The 21,663-nt window shown below is 29.0% G+C and overlaps 1 protein-coding gene across 3 annotated transcripts; it reads left to right on the top strand.

The window, feature by feature from the left end:
• The first annotated feature begins 4,446 nt into the window (after window positions 1-4,446).
• On the top strand, window positions 4,447-7,241 carry LOC110632682 (UDP-glycosyltransferase 73C12). 3 transcript variants are annotated; one of them, XM_058143592.1, is made up of 3 exons: window positions 4,447-4,611; window positions 4,745-4,846; window positions 5,399-7,241. In XM_058143592.1, the coding sequence occupies exon 3, from the start codon at window positions 5,660-5,662 to the stop codon at window positions 7,127-7,129; it is 1,470 nt and encodes a 489-aa protein (XP_057999575.1). In that variant the 5' UTR covers window positions 4,447-4,611; window positions 4,745-4,846; window positions 5,399-5,659; the 3' UTR covers window positions 7,130-7,241. The 3 variants fall into 3 exon arrangements, with proteins under 3 accessions (XP_057999575.1, XP_021636685.2, XP_021636686.2); XM_021780993.2 differs by having other exon boundaries at window positions 5,336-7,241; XM_021780994.2 differs by having other exon boundaries at window positions 4,745-7,241.
• The last annotated feature ends 14,422 nt before the right edge of the window (window positions 7,242-21,663 follow it).

Genomic DNA, 21,663 nt, shown 5'->3' with positions numbered 1-21,663 from the left:
AAAAAAACTCGTGCTCTATTTTTTAAAAAAATAAAGGAAAGTATAGAAAATGTGTTCATTGGCTAATAATAGAGAATAATTTATTAATTCAAAATTTTTTTAAAAAATGGCTTTCATAATTAAAATAAATCATAATAAAATATATTTAAATTTTTATTTTATTTTTAAAATTTTTTAACATGTGTTATTTGTTTATCTTATAATAATTTTTTTATCATTTTAAACAAACATTTTCTAATATAATTATTTAATTTTAATTATAAAAAATTACTTTTATTATATACAAAAACAATGCAAATTATCTATGTTAAATTTTAATAAATTGAAAAATAATTTTATAATTCTTGATTCGAAAAACTAATACCACCTGACTTATTTGTTTCAAAAAAAATAATTTATATATAAAAAAATATTTTTAATTAAATATTTTTTTATTATTTAATTATAATATTAAATTAATAATATACATTTATCTTATATCTATATAAATATTTTCATATTTAAAATTATTAAAATTTAAAAAATAAAAAATAATTTGCTCAGGAAATATATTTTTCAATAATATATTTTTTTAAGTGTCTTAATATTTTTTTAAAAGTATTTTTCACAAAATAAACTGAATTTATGAAAATTTTATATTTTAATCTTTTAAAAAATTACTTTTATTTTTCACAAGTGAATATATCAAAATTTTCCTATTTGAATTCAGGCATGACAGTTTAGAACAGTGGAGGCTTCATTTCATTTGGTGCTTGTATGATTGTAATGTGAAAAGCTATTGGGTCCACCTTGAAAGGCCAAGTGTAGTGGTAGTTGAAGGACATCAATTATTTGCCTTGCTTTCATCAACTAATTTCATTAAAATTAATGTCACAAAGTAATATTTTCTTAGATAATTGATTTAAATAATTTAATAATATTAATTAATTTTTTATTTTATAATATTAAAATTTTTAAATTTTAAAGATTTTCATATTTTTCATTATAACAAAAAACAATATTACCAACCAATTTTTACATAACATATTAAATTTATATTTTAGTTCAATAAAAAAAAAATTAAAACAAAATTATAATTAAAAATAGATCATTTGCATTGAAAATAAAAAAAATGATAAAAAATAAAAATTGCTTATTTGTGATATGATTATAAAATTTTAAGTGTTAAAAATATTAATTTTGGTTACTAAATTTATTAATTTTTTTCTGAAAATTTCCTTTAAAATTTAGGAATAAAAAATTTTATCAAATTTACTTCTAAAAATATTGAAACAAACAAAAAAATCTAATTTTTTTAGTAAAAAAATTTATCTATATTTATTTTATCTCTTTAGAGTCAAAGTTTTTAGTTATTAATAATTATAATTTATTATTTTAAAACATTAATTAATTTAAAAATATATCTACACACACTTAACTCTTAAAATTTAAATTTATTTCTTTAACTCTTAAACCCTAAAAATTAATCTCTTAACCAACTACTAAAAAATACTGCAATAAATGCCGATTATAATTTCTATACACATTCTTTATTAAAATTTTCTAATTATTTAAAATTAATAAAAATACATTATTTATAAAAATAAATATTAATTATAATTAACAAAAATATAATTTATAAATTTTTATTAACCATAATAATTAGATGACAATTTAAATTTTTGCCTTCCACATTTAATTTCCATTCGAATAGAATGTATACTTCTCTTTTTAGTATTTCTCTAAGTTTAACAAATCTCGAGCAAGCATACCAACATTGTAAAATAAATTCCAAGTTGATTAGAAGTATAAGAGGCAATTAGTTAATTAATTATGATGAATTTATTTTCATCCATCTGTTGAAAATATTGATGATTAAGTTGGATGGATTAGATAACGGAGAAGTAATGCATTTAATATAAATTCGAATTCATACGATAATAAGTTTAACAATAAATAATTAGATTTAATATTTTATATCAATATAAGTGTAAAATTAATTAAAATATATATATATAAAATATATAAATTTATAGGTAAATATTTAATTTAATCGTTTATGAATTAATTTTCATATGAATTTGAACAGCTATTTTCATAAAAAAATGAAAAAAAATTAATGTGATTTTAAAGTTTCAATTGAAAATAAATAAATGACATTAAGATTCTATTTGTTTCACATCAAATAATTTGTATATAAAAAATATTTTTAAAAAATATTTTTTATGAAAATATTTTTTATTTTTTGATTATAATATTAAATTAATAATATAATTCATATGTTAACGAGATTATTAAAGTTTAAAAAATAAAAAATAATTTTCTCTTTTAAAAAGTAAAAATTATTTTCTTAAAATTATCTCTTTGATTAAGAAAATATTATTCGTTCATCAATTTTTTTAAGTATTTAAAATATTAAAAAATATGTAAAATATTAAAAAAAAAATATCAAACAAATGAGCTGATAATTAAGAAGAAGAAGAAGACACAATGATTACAGTGTGATACATAAGATTTGGTGATGAACAATAATTACATTAATTTTGTGATTGATTTGTTGAGTGTAACAGTGGCTATCAATGTTAATGATTTTCATTGTTTTTTTGAATAGTATAATATTTATATATGAAATTGTCAATGTCATATAAAATTTTACTTTATTAAAAAATCACATGTGATTAATAGTTAGGGTAATTTACTTTTTTTTTAATTTATGTGTTATTTATTTATTTTAAAAGTATATATTAAAATTTTCTAAAATTTAATTTCATTAAACATTTTAATTATTTTATTTAATTTTAGTTCATTTAGTCATTAATATATTTAGAAAATTAAAATTATTATGATTTTAAAAGTGATATAATCTTATAATTGATCCGTATGCATTGTGTTTTTTTACTTTAAAAAAAAATTATGTGCTATTTTTTTTATTTTAATTATTATAGTTTATCTCATATTTAAGAATTTATATTTACATTATGCTTAGTTTCTTTAATTAATAATTTAAATTTATTGAAAATAAATTGAAATAAATTAATGAATAATTTAATTTTTGAATAATTGCAAATAAAATATTGTGAATGATTTTGAATTTAAATTTATTGAAAAAATTAAATTCAAAATCATTCACAATATTTTATTTGCAATTATTCAAAAATTAAATTATTCATTAATTTATTTCAATTTAATCTTAATTTTTTTTTATCTTAATAACTAAAATAAATAATTCCATCAAAATTTTTATACATACAACGTTTAGCTTTAAATTGTTTGTTAACATTTTTATTGTTTTTAATCCTAATTTTGTATCACTATTTTTATATATAAAAAAAAATTCTTAATTGCTCACTTAATAATTTACATTAAAAAATTAAAGTTTCAAACATAATAATTTATTATTATTTAATATTATGTTAAAAAAACTAATATTTTTAATATTACTTATTAAAAAATATCATCCCAATCTAATTTGTAAAAATAAAATTAAATTTAAACAAAAATTTATTTAAAATTTGTTCTCCTTAAGCATGTTATTTAAAGGGATTTTCATAATAATTAAACTATAAAAAAAATTGCTATTTATTGTTTACCATCAAAATACTATGTTTCTTATAGCTTATCATTATTATTATTTAAAAAAAAAAAAAAGAAAAGCAGAAAAGGCAAGCAAACAGAGGTTTGGTGAGAAATGATATAGACAAGAAATTAATAGTGAATTTATAGCATTAAAAAATGATAACTTTTCTTGTTGAGCCACTCTTTATTAAGATAACTATCTTTCTTTTTATATGAATTAATTAAGATATTGATTCTCTCCTTTGTATGGTTTAAAGGTCTTATTCTAAGTTATAAAATAAAAGAAATTCCAGTTCAAAAAGAGATACTCAAACTATATGGAGGAGACAACACTAATGATCATTACCATATAATGTCACCTCAAAGCATATGCTTTGATTAAAGAAATTGTGCATGAGTATATCTTCATGTTCAATAATAATAATAATAATAATAGACTTCTGTTTAAATAAATAAAATTAATTTATGGTAGTCTGATTGATTTTTCTACGTCTTAAAAATATAGGGAATATGAAAATCTCGAATTTGAATATTCTCATCTAACTCTTTTAAAATTATTCACTAGTGAAATTAAAATTAAATTTTATTATAGAAACAAAATTTTCAATTTAAAATATTTTGAATTTTATTATTTTTTTATAATAAAAAATTAATTAGATTATTTTTAATTATTAAATTTTTTATTTGTATTAAATAAGGAATAATAATGATATCTTTTATTATTATTATCTAATCTTATCCATTCATGTGATAATTATTAATAAAGTAAATTTTAATTTAAAAAATTAAAGTTTCATTAAATTAAAGTCTTTTAGTTTCTTTTAAATTCCTATAATGGGCTTCACTTGGGTTGGGCTTAAATATCTCATGGTATCTTCTTTTTCCCAAATGGACAAATTCTTGACTCAAAGCAAGAACAAGAATGCACTGAAAGTCAAGGTGGGAAATAAAGCTTATTGTGTGAATCTGATCCTGAACTCCAAGTTTCTAGCATCAACATGTACTCATTGAAATTGCAGCAAAAAACCATTCAACCACCAGTCTAATTGACTAATGGTATTTACAAGAATCATTAATTGTTACTTCTTTTTAATTATTGGCTAGAATATATTATGTTTCTTCTGTTAGAATTTGTATTCATCAGGATAAATTTTCAGAAACAATAACATGAGATTTTGTTTTGCGGCAGAAATTTTAAATAAGTTATGAAATGAGGCAGAGCTGGAGATTTACTGTGGATTTGTTTTCCCATCTTTCAATCTAGAGCTGTAAGGGAATTACAACCAAACCGGTAATTTCTTTTGATTTTCTCTGCGTTTTTGGAATTTTTATGTAGGCAAACTGTTTGTTCTTGCTTTTTCATGCAATCTTGGAAGTTAATGTCAATTACTAATAATTAGATTAGTGATGTTGGGAGATTAGCTGTCTGGGTTTTGGTCAATTGGTTATATAACCTAATAAAATTTAGCCATATTTGGAATTTGGCCCTTTTGAAGAAGAAGAAGAAGAACAACAACAACAACAAGAAGAAAAGAGCATTCATGCTAAGAATTTGGCCATATTTGTTTATTGCACTCGTTTTTTCCTGTCGTGGGTTCATTCTCTTTTTGGGTCACCAAAGCAGAACATGAGATTTTACAAGATTAATTTATTGTTTCCAACCCAATGACTTGAACACTAGCCAATTGAGTCAATGATATGTGAAAATACCTTGCATGCTGTTAAATTTTTGTTTATTGACTATGATTTTTGATGGTTATGACCTCAAAATTAAAATTAGGGAAAAAGAACTGGTAGTCAGAGATCTGGGGAATTACTTGATGAATGTTTAAACTGTGATCAGCATTTGGATTTAGATACCAATGGCCTTAAATGTCATCCTTGCTACCGTAACTTGTGCCAAGCTTATGAAGTTCAGCAAACTTTTGCTTCCTATTTTCCCATGTTGGAAGAATTGAAGGAAGCCTACTGGGAAGGTGGATGAAAGCCGAAACCAAGCAAAAGTGCGTTAAAGACCACTCTAGATTGGGGGTCTGATTGTCTCAAGACAGCAGCAGATTTTCCTTTGCATATTTGATTTGCCACTGCAACAACCCCAATTATAATGGCTTCTCGAAACCAGCTGATTCAGTTTGTTTTGCTTCCCCACTTAGCCCTAGGCCACATGATTCCCCTTGTTGACATGGCTAGACTGTTGGCACAACATGGTGTTACAGTTACCATAATCACCACTCCCTTCAATGCTGCTCGGTTTGAGATGGTTATTGAAAGAGCAGTGGAATCAGGGTTTAAAATCCAACTCCTGAAAGTTCCATTCCCTTCTGAAGCGGTAGGCTTGCCTCCAGGGTGTGAAAGCATGGACACCCTCCCTTCGCGTGACTTGTTCAAAAATCTACTAATTGGCATTAATATGCTTCAAGCACCAGTGGAACAAATGCTTAGTAAGTTGCTGCCTCCTCCAAGTTGCATAATTTCTGATAAAAATGTAGCGTGGACTCATCAGACTGCTATGAATTTTGAAATCCCAAGGCTTGTCTTTGATGGGACCAGTTGTTTTTCTCTTTTGTGCACGCACAATATACTTGCTGCTAAAATTCATGAAAGTTTGTTGGATTCCGAGCCGTTTGTGGTGCCTGGTTTGCCTGATCGGGTTGTGTTGACAAAGGGTCAACTGCCTAATGCTGTCCTAATGAGTGACTCTAGAGATATTCGTAGTTCAATAAGAGAAATGGAGCAAGCAGCATATGGGGTTGTGGTTAACACTTTTGAGGAATTGGAAAGGGCGTATGTGAATGAATTTCGAAAAGTTAGAGGTGGTAAAGTTTGGTGTGTTGGACCGGTTTCACAATGCAACAAGGAGAACTTAGATCAGGCTGAAAGAGGCAACAAGGCCTCAATAGATGAAAACCAGTGTTTGAAATGGCTTGATAATTGTGCACCACACTCTGTAATCTATGTTTGTCTTGGAAGCCTCAGTAACCTCACATTAGAGCAACTGATCGAGCTTGGATTAGGCTTGGAAGCAGCTAACCGACCTTTCATTTGGGTTATAAGAAGAGGTAATAGAGCAAAAGAGATTGAGAAGTGGATATCTGAAGAACAATTTGAGACCAGAATAAAAGGAAGAGGCCTTCTGATCCATGGCTGGGCGCCACAAGTGCTAATCTTATCACATCGTGCCATTGGAGGATTCTTGACAAATTGTGGTTGGAATTCGACGTTGGAAGGTTTGTGTGCAGGCATCTCAATGATAACATGGCCATTATTCGCTGAGCAGTTTTATAATGAAAGGTTCATTGTTCAAGTACTGAAAATTGGTGTGAGATTGGGGGCTGAGTTTTCTAAGAAATGGCAAGAGGGACAGCAGTTTGGGGTGCCTGTTAAGAGGGAAGAAGTGAAAAGGGCAGTAGAGAACCTAATGGATGGAGGAGAGGAAGGAAAGGAAAGAAGGAAAAGAGCTAGAGAACTTGGAGAGATTGCAAAGAAAGCAATAGAAGTTGGGGGATCTTCTTATCTCAACATGACATTGCTAATTGAAGATATTAGGCAAAAAGTCCTTAAGCAAGCGAATTAATAGATTGGGTGAATTTAAAATTTTATTAATATATGTAATTTTATATTTAATTTGTAAAAAAAAAAGATATTAACAAAATAAATTTGGTAACAACCTCTTGTTACTTTAAAGATTTTAAGTGTATAAAGAAAATAATATTTTCTTATGAAACACGCTCTTTTAATTTTTAAATATTAATATAAATATTGTGTTATTAAATAATATAAATAAAAGAAATATTATTTTAGTTAAAGTTAAAACACAAAATGTTATCTCAAAAGTTATAAACGAACAAGTTCTTAAACATTTTATATTGAAGTTTTTATGTTTTTTTCATTTAATATTTAAATTTTTAGATTGAATGTATCAGAAAAGAAGCGACGATATTAAGTTTTTCCTCGATTATTAATAAAATAATTTTATTGCTTATATAAAAAAAAATTAAGTGAAATCTGCCAAACGTTGTGAGACATGCATATGTCTTTCAGTGCTTTGTTTTTATAGATAGAATATGATAATGACAACCAACAGTCATTATAGTAATAATATACTTTTCAAAATAATATAGCAATGATTAATTAATTACTATGTCCATTTACTAAATATTCTGGCATTCCAAAAAATAATATACAGCTGATTGATAATTGATGAACCCAGAATCCACATTATATATATATATATATATATATATATATATATATATATATATATATATATTCTGTTTTTGAGATCTAAATTATCAACTTTAAATTCTGCTTAATAATAGTGAATAACATTATTTCTTTTAATAGAGAATTCACTTTTTTTGAGTGAAAGATTATGCATTGAGAGTATTGTTGAATTTCCCCATATTTAAAGGATACAATATTTCTTTTTTAGTTTCTATGTTTATTCTTTGAAACAGAGTAGGATTGCTTTGTTTGAAAAAGAACAATTAAACTTTACAAAATTCATATTTTTATTCTCATAAATTTTATGTAAAGTAATACATTTTTTGTAAATAATTATTTTATAAAAAATTTTATAATAGATACATAAATCTAAAGCTCACACACAATCACCATCACACAGTATATAGACGAGAAAAAAAATAATACAAAATTTACATGGTTTGATCGTAAAGTCTATATTCACAGACAAGATAAGAGAAAAAATATCATAAATTACAATTACTCAGAATACTAATATTCTAATCTCAATTCATTTTTCGAGGATCTCATAAATTTACAACAAATGACAAAATAATACAATATCTATATTATACCCTCCGCCATCACCGCATACTTCACTTTTTATTTTAATTAAATCGCAGTATAAAATTTTTAAGTCGAGTCACAATTTAAATCTATAATAGAATTTTTCAGCGCAAATAAAATTAGGTATAATTCAGTGAGTTAAGAAATATCTGTAATTTACTAAAAAAATAATTTTATTTTTATTTAAATTATATATGAAAACAACTCATCAACTTTAATTCATGATAGTCATGTTTAGATGCGGAAGGAAAATATGGTTCCTTCTAGAAAACGTGCAAGTTATTTTATTTTATTTTTTGAAACAACGTACAAGTTAGTTTGTAATGTGACAATCAATAATTTGGATTGTGATATCGCTAGATGTGCAATATTGAAGTAAATAGAACGTTCTGCAACTTTTGTAGTCAACTAAATGCTGCAAATTATGGAAGGAAAATAATTTTCTGGGTTTCATAATTACAAATCATTTACCCCTTGTTTGGATTGGTAAAAAAAAGGAGAAGAAGGAAAATAATAAGAGAAAAATAAAGTTGAAAAGATATATTTTTTTTTATTTAGATAGAAGAAAGAAAATAAGGAAGAAGGTGAAAATTTATTATATTTTTCTCAATATAATAGTTTATCTATTATAAGCCCTTCCTTGCATATATATATATAAATAAATTCAGCAATCCCCAAATGTTTGGCATGAGATTCATGCCAAATCAATATACTCATTGTTTTAATTATGTTTATGTCTTAATTGATTCTTATTAGAGATTTGAAAGTCTAAAGTATCTGGAGATAATCTTTTTTAACAGGCTCATGGACTTGACAGTACATTCAACTTAAAATTTTATTTAAAAATTTAAAGCAATGAATCTATGAATTTTTCTTACTTATATGTCTCTCGTTCATTTGATTTTTTTTAAAATTCTACAAAGTAAATTAAATACCTAATATGTTATCGCCTCAATATGAATATAAAGAAAACTGTAGAGAATCAGAATTGAGTAGTTTCATTCAAAGTTGTCCTAACACATCCAAAGTCGCCAAGACCAACTCGAAATAGGACTATAGTTAGCCTATTGCTTGTGAACAAGAAGAAGCTCACCTTCTCTCTTGAATTGAAATATTTTAATTAGTAAATAGAGACATAAAGCAGCTCATGCATGCATTGGCTGCCCTCTGGTGCAAGTGGAGCTTCCTCTTTATTCAACCATTTATTTTCCTACCATTTGGAGATATAAGAGGTCAAATTAATTAATTAATTAATTAATTAATCCTTTAAAACCAATAAAAGCAAAGAGAGAATAATTAATACTCACACGTAATGACATTTTGGCGTGTTCTTTAATCTTCACAAGTTCTGGTTTTCATCAATTAACATTGCAAAATTCAATCTTAAACTCCACGGCATAATAATCTTCTATCTGCAAACAGTCTGTCTATATTAGGGCAATGAGCTTCTCTCTCTCTTTTAAAAAAAAAATATTGGTAAAATATGGTAAAATGTTTAATTTAGTCCCTGTACTTATTGAGAAGTTTAGTTTAGTTTCTGTACTTATTGAGAAGTTTAATTTAGTATATTTTTAACTTATTGTCCAATTTATCTCAAAAGTTTTAATTTAAGCTCAATTTAGCCTAAGAATTAAAATTTATGAGCTAAATTTCTTGATTTAAACCAAAAGTCAAGATGTTCAATTTCTTGATTTTGAGACTAAATTCTTAATTTCTTGATTTAAACTCTAAAAATCAAGAAACTCAATTTCTTTTTTTTTTTTATTTTTTAAGCTAAATTGTGATTAAATTAAAATTTTTAAACTAAATTAGATAAAAAGTTAAAAATAAACTAAATTAAATTTCTTTAACAAGTATGTGGGTGTAATTGAGCTTTAAACATGTAAAATATATGTAGAGTAACTTCATTAATAAATATTTCAAAATTATTTAAATATTTTTTTACTTACTACTAGTTTTTATATATTGAGATTTGATCTCAATTTAAATGATTTTTAGGATACACTTTCTATATCAATCTGAAGCGTTTAAAATAAATAATTTAAAGTGGTTTCGATGAAATCAAACCCTAATTAATAAAAAGGAGAAACTCTCATAATTATCAACTAATTATTTAAGTATTTTAATTAATGGAGCATTTTATTGGAAGAAGGAAACATGCATGATTAAAGCCAAGCCCCAACGTAAGGGGCAAGCTTCAAGAGAGCGACAAATGAAAACCAACTCATTACCCAATTCTCATTGTTGCAACGTAGGAGTGGGACTCGTTCAATCATGTCCAACACGTCAATGCCACAATCTTAGCATAATTTAATTTGCTATTTAGGGGTGTTTACTATGACATTAATATATAGTAATAATTATTACCCTTATAATTTTTAATTTTTATTAATATTATTTGAATACTTAAAAAAGAATAGATTAATTTTTTATCTTATTAATATTTATACCTTCTTAAGATGTTAAATATTAATTTTTGGAGTCTAAGTTAATTATCCTCCGTAAATTATACGCATTAAAAGTAAAGGAGTTGAGATTAGAATTCGAAACATTATTATTGAGAGATATTTCAAGATAAGTTTGCATATGTGTAATTTAATTATACGTAGAGTGCATTCTTTTTTCAGGGAAAAAAAGTCTATAAAATTGAGTTAATAAATTAAAAAATTTATTTAGATTTAATTTATTATAAATTTAAAAAATAAATATATAAATTTTATTTTAAATCCATTTTTATTAATAAATAGACTTGAAACGCGTTTGGCACGATAACATTGAGTCAATAAAAACAAAATCAATTCAAATTGTGTTAAAAATTGGACAAAATAGGTATCTTTAATACTTGTAAAATTGTCTTATTGGTTGAATTAGTACGAATTAGTCCAAGTCAACTTCGCGTTGCACCGTTATTCAATCAAGCCCCTCTGAATTTCGTGACTTTTGAATATATATATATATATATATATTAAACAAATTCATTGAAGAACGTGTTGCACAGCCTGCGCTCTTCACTAGAGTTATTTTGCAGTGCGGTGTTTCACATAAGCAACTGACGTGAAATGATAAGTTAGTATAAAATTAATACATAAATAATTATGATTATTAAAATTAATTGATAAAAAAAAAATTGCATGGTGATTATAATTGTGATAGACCCGCTTATACATATGTGTTTAATGTTAATTGAATTGTCATTCTATATAGACTATTCTATATAGAATCACAGATGTATTGTATAATTTCTTCCTTAACTATTAGTAAAATCTTTGGAAGAATGATGTAACATCTTAAATTTTTAAATAATTATTTTATGTGTAAATTATAATATTTTAATATATTAAATATTATGATATTTAATTTGAATTTTTTGAATTTTTAAAATTGAGTTGTAACAAAGTTGGTATCAGAGATTAGACTCTAAATTTATAGGAAAGTATACATCTAGGAATTTAAAAAGAGTATTTTAGGAGGTCGCATGAGGAGTGTAGGGTCCATATTCGTCCTTGATTTGTTATCCTTGCATCTAGTTTCTTCCTTGTGTGCTATGTGTGTGTTTCTAGTTTCTTCCTTGTGTGTTTTGTGTGTGTTTTTTATTGTATAGTTATGAATAGTGTATTATTTTGGTTTGTGGACTAATATAGTTGGGTTTCAGGAAATATGCGTAGAGGAAGGATAACTGCCTCGCACAAGAGCCGGAAGTGCTGGATAAGATATGGGCATAGAATAAGGTCTCAGCTCCTAGAAGGTGTGGTAGGAGACCCAGGGTTGCTCAGGTGGAAGAGCAGCCACAATCACAGGAATAGCCATACCTGTGAAAGAAAAATGCACCTTAGGGCCCAATAGGGTGCAAGGTTAGCAATTTTAAAATTTTATATCTTTAGGTTTCATGCAATATATAAATTCTTTATACTATTACAAAAACACATAGTTTTGGTCATAAAACATGTTTCTCAATCGCTAACAAGCCTAATTAGCCATTAGAAAACAAAATCTCTAAATTCTAACAAGTTAGAGTTTAGGGAAAAACTCACTCAAATAGGCGCAGAATCAAAATTTCACCTCCAATCTGGGTAGTGAAACTATCAAGTGTTGGCTCTCTAACTTGTCCATGTAAGCCCTTTGATCAAAGCACCTTGATCAACTAAGAACCCTTGATCCTTCCTCCTTGTGATTCGGCCAATGTTGATGGAAGAAGAGCTTTTGGATTTTCTTGGCTACAAGTATTTGGAAGAGTAGAGAAACGTTTTCTCAAACACTTAACGTTTTCTCAAACACTTAATTCAAGATGATTAACACTCAAACTTCTTGAATTAAAGCAAAGGAAGAAGAACAATTCTTTGGTTATGGGAGGAAGAAGATTCGGCCAAGAAAGAAAAATGAAGAAGATGATATTTTTCTTCGTCTCCTTTCCTTTATATTTTAATTTCCTTAATTAAAATTAAGTTTATAAGTGTTCATAAAAATTAAGTTTACAAGTGTTCATAAAAATTAAGTTTACAAGTGTTCATAAACCATTCAACCATTGAATGAGTTTTCTAATTTTGATTGGTACACTTGCCAACCTTAATCCTTAATTAAGAAATTAAATCTTAATTAATTAGTATTCATAATAATAATTAATCATTTTTGCTCCCATTTTTTATGAAGTCAAAATTACAAAAATTATTAAAATTTCACCAAGTCAAACTTTTCAAATTTTGGCCAAGATTAATTCTAAATTAATCAAGATTAATTCTCTTCCATTAGCTTGATTAATCAAGTTTATATTTAAACATCAAATACTTTAAATATTAACTTGAATACTTTCATTAGTAAATTTAGTTTCAAGTCATGCTAGGGACTTTGTAATCTAATTACAAACTAAATTTATTAATTCAATTAATTAATTAGACCATTTAATTAATTAATCAAATTAACTTTGCTTTGATCATAATGCTCTTATGTGTGTGACTTACTAAGTTTATTACTAATTAGCAATGAGACTAATATTAACTCCTTAATATTATTGAAAAGATTCAAAACTTAAAATGAAATTCCCTTTTCATTTAAGTTCTCATAAATCATGGTTGACATCTAGCATAATGCACATTGACTATCCAATTAGTTATGAATTAATTCTCTAATTCATGAACCTTGATCATACATACCATGCACTAAAATTTCTCTGTTACAAAATTTCAATTCCAACTAGAGTCATGGTTCATGTCAAACTCTTTTGCTTAGAATCATATGTCCCATTTTAATTCTAATTCTTAATTAATAAGACTTTCCTATCAGAAACTCTTTTCTAACTAAGTCTATCTATCCTGGCCAAGAACTTGAATTCATTAAGAACAATTAAATGGATATAGGATTTTATCTCTATTTACTTACGGTAACGAATTCCATCTTGATTAACACTCCATCTTGATTAACACCTATCTCCATATATAACTAGTCAGAGCCAATACATGCTCACATACTCATACATAGAACAAGTATGAAAGCAGCATCAAACTCAATTCACTTATATATAAGATAATTGTGTTATCTTAGATCAAGGGATTATATGCACTATTATGATCTAGATGACCTTGTACTGACAAGAGTAAACTCTATGTACAAGTGACCTTGTGTCACTGGTTCAGCCTACTTATCCTATAAGTGCTCACCGTATTTGTCATATGGCATGAGACTCACCATTTCATCCCATTAGTATCTTATCCTGATTTATGGAAACAAATATAAGTGACAATCTTTTCGGATAAGTCATGCCCAATTAAATATCCTAGATTGCGAATCAAATTTATAATACTCATGCTAGAATGTTCTGTCACTCATATACTTAACAACTTAAGAATAGAACATCTAACAAGATATTAAAGAACTTTTTCAATTAAATTCAAATCAATCAAATTTAAAAGAAAATAATATTTGCTATTAAATAGAAAATGAATGTTTACAAAATATAATATAATGATATGCTCTAGAGCATACTACTAACAACATGGCCCAGGGTCTTGTAGATCCAATGGCAGCCACCCTTGCAGGACTATAGAGGACCATAGATATAATAACCCAGTATATGACACACCCTCCCTAGCAGCCCCCAGTACAGAGAGCCGAGCCATACAAACAGATAATTAATTTTAAAAAGTTGGTGCTTGGGGTATATGACAGCATAGAGGATGCATATAGGTTTTTAGATTCTTGCAAACAGATACAGGTGGAACTACAGTTGACAGAAAGGAGATTAATTGAATGTGTACAGCAAGTTTTAAAGCCTGTGTCGAGGCAGTGGATGACTGATTATGTACTTCCTAATATTGAAGGGCTATCTTAGACATAGTTTGTGGAGCTATTTATAAATAAATTTGTGCCAGAGAGCTTTAGGGACCAGAAATAGTGAGCCTTTGAACCTTTGAGATAGAATGGGAGATCAATAGATGGGCATGCATTTGAGTTTCTAGAACTTAGTAGATATGCTCCAACTGCCGTGCCCACTGAGAATATGAAGGTGAAGAGATTTTTGAAAGGGCTAGATAAGAGATAAGCAAACTTGGCTATGCTGTCAGACCAGCCTTTTGATGTGGTAGTAGATAGGGCCCGATAAATAGAAATCAACTACACGGATGATAATGGAGGTAGATCAAAGAAGAACAAAGCTGAAGGGTCATCTGATGCATCCTATATGAATATGATGGGTGGAGGCAGCTAGAGTAATTACAGTGGCAGAACTAGAGGCAACAAGAAGGGTGGCCTTAAACACAGATCTAGGGGGTTCAGATCAGGATATGGCTTTAGCAGTGGGCAAAGCTCGGGTTACAACAGTTCAGGATTGGTTTGGTATCCTCCTTTGCACCATGTACTCAATGTGGAAGAGTACATTCATGACCTTGCTTGATGAGTACAGGTGGATGCTTCAGACGTGACCAGCTGGGTCACTTTGCCAGGGAATGTCCTATGTTTAGTGAGCATTATCCTAGGGTTTAGTAGCCAATGTACCTCGCCAGTTGCTCCTTAGTACTTCTAGCATGGCGGGTAGCTGGTTTAGTGGCTAGCAGGGTGGTGGTCAAGGGGGACATAGTTTTGGAGGCAGATTTGGTGGAAGTAGTTAGTTTCAGGATTTTGCATCTCATGATAGAGGATAGGCTCGGGTTTTCACCCTGATACTAGGGCTGAGCAGAATTCGGTTCAAACCGAAAAATCGAATCGAACCGAGTCAATTCGGTTTAATCGGTTCGGTTTTAAATTTTAATTGGTTCGGTTCGATTTTAATTCATAAAAATTTCGGTTCTTTCAGTTCGGTTTGATTTTCAAGAGAAAAAAATCAGTTAAATCGAACCGAACCAAATAGTGATTTATATAGTCAAATCGAATCGAATCGATTTTTGAATTAATTTATTTTTATGGAAAATTTATGAATTATATTTAATTATATATATATTAATTATTTTATTTCATTGATTAATGGTTATTATGTTCAAACTAAAGTTAAAATTAGACCAAATAACTTAATAATCAAGTCTAAATTAAAAAATCAATCAAAAATCAAACCGATCGGTTTAAACCGAATCGAATCGAAATAAAGCGATTCGGTTCGATTCGGTTTTTCACCAATTTCGGTTCGGTTCTGTTTCTAAAATTGACGATTCAGTTTTTATAATTTAATTCGGTTCGATTCGGTTTGAACCGATTGCTCACCCCTACCTGATACATCAGGATGCTCAGGCTTCAAATGTAGTGGTAGTAGGTATTCTCATAGTATATTCTTTTGAGGCACTTGTTTTAATAGACCTAGGTGCTACGCACTCATTTGTTTCCCCTGTGTTTGCTTTGAGTTGGGTAGAAATCCTATGGCTTTAGAGTGCCTCCTGTTTGTAGCCACTCCTCTTAGTAATGTTATAGATGTAACTTTGATTTTTCTGGACAGTCCAGTGATAGTAGAAGGAAAGATCCTCCTAACAGATTTAGTTCCCTTACTGTTGATGGACTTTGATGTGATTTTGGAGATGCATTGGTTGTAAACTCATTATGCCACACTGGACTGTAGAAACAAGAAGATGTATTTTCATATTCCTGGGGTAGAAGAGTTTAGCTTTGATTGTTGTAGGACTGTAGCTCTATACAATTTAGTATAAGCCATAAGTGGCAAAAAGATATTGAGGCATGGTTGTCAAAGTTATTGGGCACTAGTAAGGGACACATCTATTAAAGATACTGGTGTGGAGAATGTACTTGTGGTTAGGGAATTTATGGATGTGTTTCCTGATGATCTTCTTGGGTTGCTACCAGATACGGAGATACAGTCCTGTATAGATATTGTGCTGGGTATAAACCCCATTTCTATGCCACCCTACAGGATGGCACCAGCAGAGCTAAAAGAATTGAAAAAACAGCTACAGGAGCATCTGGACAAGAGTTTCATATGGCCAAGTACTTCACCTTGGGGTGCTCCTGTTTTGTTTGTAAGGAAGAATGATAGGTCATTGAGGTTATGCATTGACTACAGACAGCTGAACAATGTAACAATTAAGAATAAATATCTGCTTCTTTGGATTGATAACCTGTTTGATCAACTGCAAAGAGCAAGATACTTTTCAAAAATAGACCTACAGTCGGATATCATCAGCTGAGGATAAGGAGTTAGGATTAGGGTGTGCAAACAGTCGGTTCGGTTCCGAACCAAACCGAACCGATAAAATCGAAAACCGAAAATAAAAAATTTTAAAAACTGAACTGAACTGATTGATAAGAGAAAATCGAACCGATAAATATCGGTTCGGTTCGGTTTTAAACCGATCAAACCGAAATTTATAAAATTTTATATTTTTAACATTAAATCTAAATAATAAAAACATAAAAACAAAAAAAATTAGAAATCAAAACTCAAAAATCTTAAGGTTCGGTTCGATTTTCTTTGATTTCGGTTTGGTTCGATTCAATTCGATTTGGTTTTTTTTTATTTCCTATATATATTAATAATTTCGGTTCGGTTCGGTTTTTTTAATTTTTTTATGAAAATAACTGAACCGAACCGATTAACCAAAATTATTAAAATTATAAACCGAACCGAACCGATTAAATTTTAAAACCGAACCGATTGAACCGAATTCAATCGGTTCGGTTCGATTTTTCGGTTTAAACTGAAAACTGCTCTCCCCTAGTGAGGATGTGCCAAAAACAGCATTCAGAACTAAGTATGGCCATTATGAGTTCTTGGTGATGTCTTTTGGACTCGCTAATGCACCAACGGCCTTTATGAATATAATGAACAGGGTGTTTAGGCCATTCCTGAATCGCTTTGCTATTGTCTTCATAGATGACATTTTGGCGTATTTCTGAACTTAAAAAGAGCATGCCTGGCATTTAAGAATGGTGTTGCACCTTAAGGGAGCATTAGCTATATACTAAGTTTTCGAAGTATGAGTTTTTGCTGGAGAGTATTTCATTCTTGGAACATGTGATATCTAGTAAAGGTATTTAAGTGGATCCTAAGAAAATTGAAGTAGTTACTGATTGGCTTAAGCCTACTACAGTCGCCGAATTGCAAAGTTTTCTAGGCCTAGTAGGTCATTATAGGCATTTTATGCAGAACTTCTCCAGGATAGAAACTCCTCTGACACGGTTGACTGGAAAGAATGTTCTATTTTTTTTATCAGATAAGTGTGAGGAAAGCTTTTAGAAGCTTAAGGACTATTTAACTACAGCTCATGAGTTGACTTGGCCTGTGAGTGGAAAAGGATATATGGTGTATTGTGATCCTTCTAGAGTTGGGTTAGGGTGTATTTTGATGCAGAATGGTAAAGTGGTAGCTTATACTTTGAGGTAGTTAAAGAAGCACGAACAAAATTGCCCCACTTATGATATGGAAATAGCAGTTGCAGTCTTTGCATTAAAAATCTGGAGGCATTAACTATATGGTAAAATGTGTGAGATATACACTAACCATAAAAGCTTAAATTATATCTTTCAACAGAGGGATTTAAATTTGAGGCAGAGGAGATGGATGGAGCTTTTAAAGGACTATAACTACACCATCCAGTACCACCCTGGTAAAGCAAATGTTGTGGCAGATGCTTTGAGTAGGAAATCTTCTGATAGCTTGGCACATATAACAACAGAGAGGAGACCGTTAATGCAGGAGTTGCATGAGCTAATGGATCAGGGTTTGATTTTAGATATAACTGCTTTGGGTGCACTTTTGGCTCATTTCAGAGTACGACCAGATCTATGGGATAGAATTAGAATATCTCAGCATAGGGACCCATAGTTGATGTAGATCATGGAAAGGGTACAACAGGGAGAGGATTGTGAATTTAGGTTTGATAGAGATGGTACCCTTATGCAATGTTCTAGGGTATGTGTGTCAGATGTGGATAACCTAAGAAATGAGATTATGCAGGAGGCACACTACACACCTTACAGTGTTCACCCAGGATCCATAAAGATGTACCATGATGTGAGTGATAGGTACTGATAAAATAGTATGAAGAAAGACATATTAGATTTTGTGTCCAAGTTCCTAACTTATCAAAAAGTAAAGTTTGAGCATCAGAGGCCATTAGGAAAGTTGTAGGAGATTTCCATCCCAGAGTGAAAGTGGAAAATGATCATCATGGACTTTGTGACTGGGTTGCCTCATACTACTCGAGGGTATGATTCCATATGGGTGATTGTGGACTATTTGACCAAGTCGGCTCACTTTTTGCTTGTACGGATCACTTATTCTATTGCTCAGTATGCAAGGTTATACATTCGTGAGATAGTCATATTACATGGAGTTTCTACTTCCATAATATCTGACAAAGGGCTCTAGTTTGCTTATCAGTTCTGGAGGAAACTTTAAGAAGTGCTTGGCATACAGTTGAATTTTAGCATAGCCTTCTACCTATAGATGGATGGCCATTCTGAAAGGACAATACAGACATTGGAGGATATACTTCGCATGTGTGTCATGGATTTTGAAGTTCAGTGGGATGATCAGCTACCATTGGTGAAGTTTGCTTATAATAACAGCTATCAGTCCAGTATTTGAATGGTGCCCTATGAGGCATTATATGGCAGGAAATGTAGACCCCCTCTGTGCTGGACAAAAGTTGGAGAGGCGAGAGTACATGACTTAAATCTGGTGCTGTACACTTTAGAGATGATTCCTTTGATCAGGGAACTTTTAAAGACAGCTTTCAGCAGGCAAAAGAGGTATGCAAATCCAAGGCAAAAAGATGTAGAATTTACAGTAGGTGATTATGTATTTTTAAAGGTATCTTCTATGAAAGGGGTTATGAGATTTGGGAAGAAAGACAAGTTGGAACCTTTTGAGATCATGAACAGAGTGAGAGCAGTTGCCTACCTGTTGGAGTTATCACCAAACCTTTCTCATGTCCACCAAGTATTTCATATTTTTATGTTTAGGAAGTATATTCCCAATCCTTCTCATGTGCTGCAACTAGACACAGTGGAGTTAAATGAGAATAAGATCTTTGAGGAGTAGCCAGTAGCCATAGTAGACTATCAAATGAGACAGTTTGATCAAAACAAATCCCTATGGTTAAAGTTCTATGAAAGAGTTAATTTGTGGAGGAATATACTTGGGAGTCAGAGTGAGATATGCGCAACAAGTACCTATATTTGTTTAATATGTAATTCTGTATTATTATTTTGTCTTATGTAAAATTTGAGTATAAATTTTTTGTAAGGAGAGAAGAATGTAACATCCCGAATTTTTAAATAATTATTTTATATGTAAATTATGATATTTTTAAATATTATGATATTTAATTTAAATTTTCTGCGTTTTCAAAATCGAATTGTGACAAATGATATTTCAACACCATCGCAATGTTTCGATAATACATAAATTATTAAATAATTTGTTATCCATTGGAGTTCAACTTCGCTAAAAATACCTTAAAATTATTTAAAATCTTGAATGTGTTAAGTTAGAATTTTTATTTGATGCAATTATTATATATACAATAGTTTAATTATAATCATTAAATATGGTGGGATCTATGTGAGATCCACAACAATCAATGATTACAATGAAATCATTAGTTTCATTGTATAAATTTTCGTTAAGTTGATATGAAAGAGTAGGGGAAAAAAAATTTTAACTGAGTGCGCATAAGTTGATCGGATGATACTTTAACCACAAGTTAAGAAGGAAAAAAGCCCTCAAGAGAAATTGTTTAGTTGACGCTGGGAAAGTAATATGAAATCTGGATAAATTCATTTGCTTTTTCTATGCTTTTGAACACTTGCAAACAACTGCAAAAAAGGATAATGTAATATTTGCCACTAAAAGAAGATATAATGTAAACCCACCATTAACCAACTGATACGTTTAAAAGTTTTTATCAGTTTCAGAATCTTACAGGTGATATTTTGCATGCAGTTGGTTCAATCAATTTATATAAATAAATCTTATTCTGTACAGACCTTCAAGCACGGCATTCATATAAAAATGGACACATTTATATTCATTCTTCTTGCTTTCCCACTCTGCGTATTTGCCAAATGATATCGATAGGTATGGGTCCTCTCCACCAGAATTATCACTTATGATTTGTGCTTCACACAGTTGTATCATCCTTATCTAGCTAGAATAATTCTCTGAGAATATTTTTCTTCACGAATATATTTGTGTTTATGAAAAGTTGATATTCTTTAAGCAACATGCAAGTGAAGAATCTCACGAAATTAATGTACTACATTTTTCATTTTATGTATATGTTAAGGCAAGGAACGTTCTTTCCTTGAAAATGGAATTTTTATTTGATGAAATCATTATACAAACAGCAATTTAATTATAATAATTAATCATCATGGAATCTATGTGGAACACACCACAACGATTACAATTACAATAAAACCATTGCAAACGTCCATTTAATAGAGGGCAATTTGCTCATCTTCCTTCTTAACAGCGCCGTATACAATATATATTTATATATATTTCTTCCCTGTTGCATGAATTTTATCTGATAAAACTGTTTTACATACAATCCTTTAATTATAATAGTGGATTATAATGAGATTTATGTGAGATTTACCATAATTAATAATTACAATAAAACTATTGCGTATAAATCAGTTCTCATTACGTGTAGCCATTCCCTTTATTTACGTTATTGTAGCAAACTACGCCATTTTACTTCAAGGAATGCCGTTTTGATCGTTTCCCTTCCTTATGTAACACGGTTCCTTCTATTTAAGTTGAAAAAATTCTATATTTGCTAGTCATTCCTTTTCACTTAAATGTCAAAGAAGTTAATTTATATATTTTACAAATTTACAAAACACATTGTTTACTCAAAT

The sequence above is a fragment of the Hevea brasiliensis genome, chromosome 3, assembly GCF_030052815.1.
Source record: "Hevea brasiliensis isolate MT/VB/25A 57/8 chromosome 3, ASM3005281v1, whole genome shotgun sequence".
Lineage (NCBI taxonomy): Eukaryota > Viridiplantae > Streptophyta > Magnoliopsida > Malpighiales > Euphorbiaceae > Hevea > Hevea brasiliensis.
Note: the sequence above shows the minus strand (reverse complement) of the source record. Positions and strands in the feature narration are given on the sequence as shown.

Coding starts and splice junctions, on each gene's coding strand:
- LOC110632682 (XM_058143592.1), top strand. CDS start 5,660: ATGGCTTCTCGAAACCAGCTGATTCAGTTTGTTTTGCTTCCCCACTTA.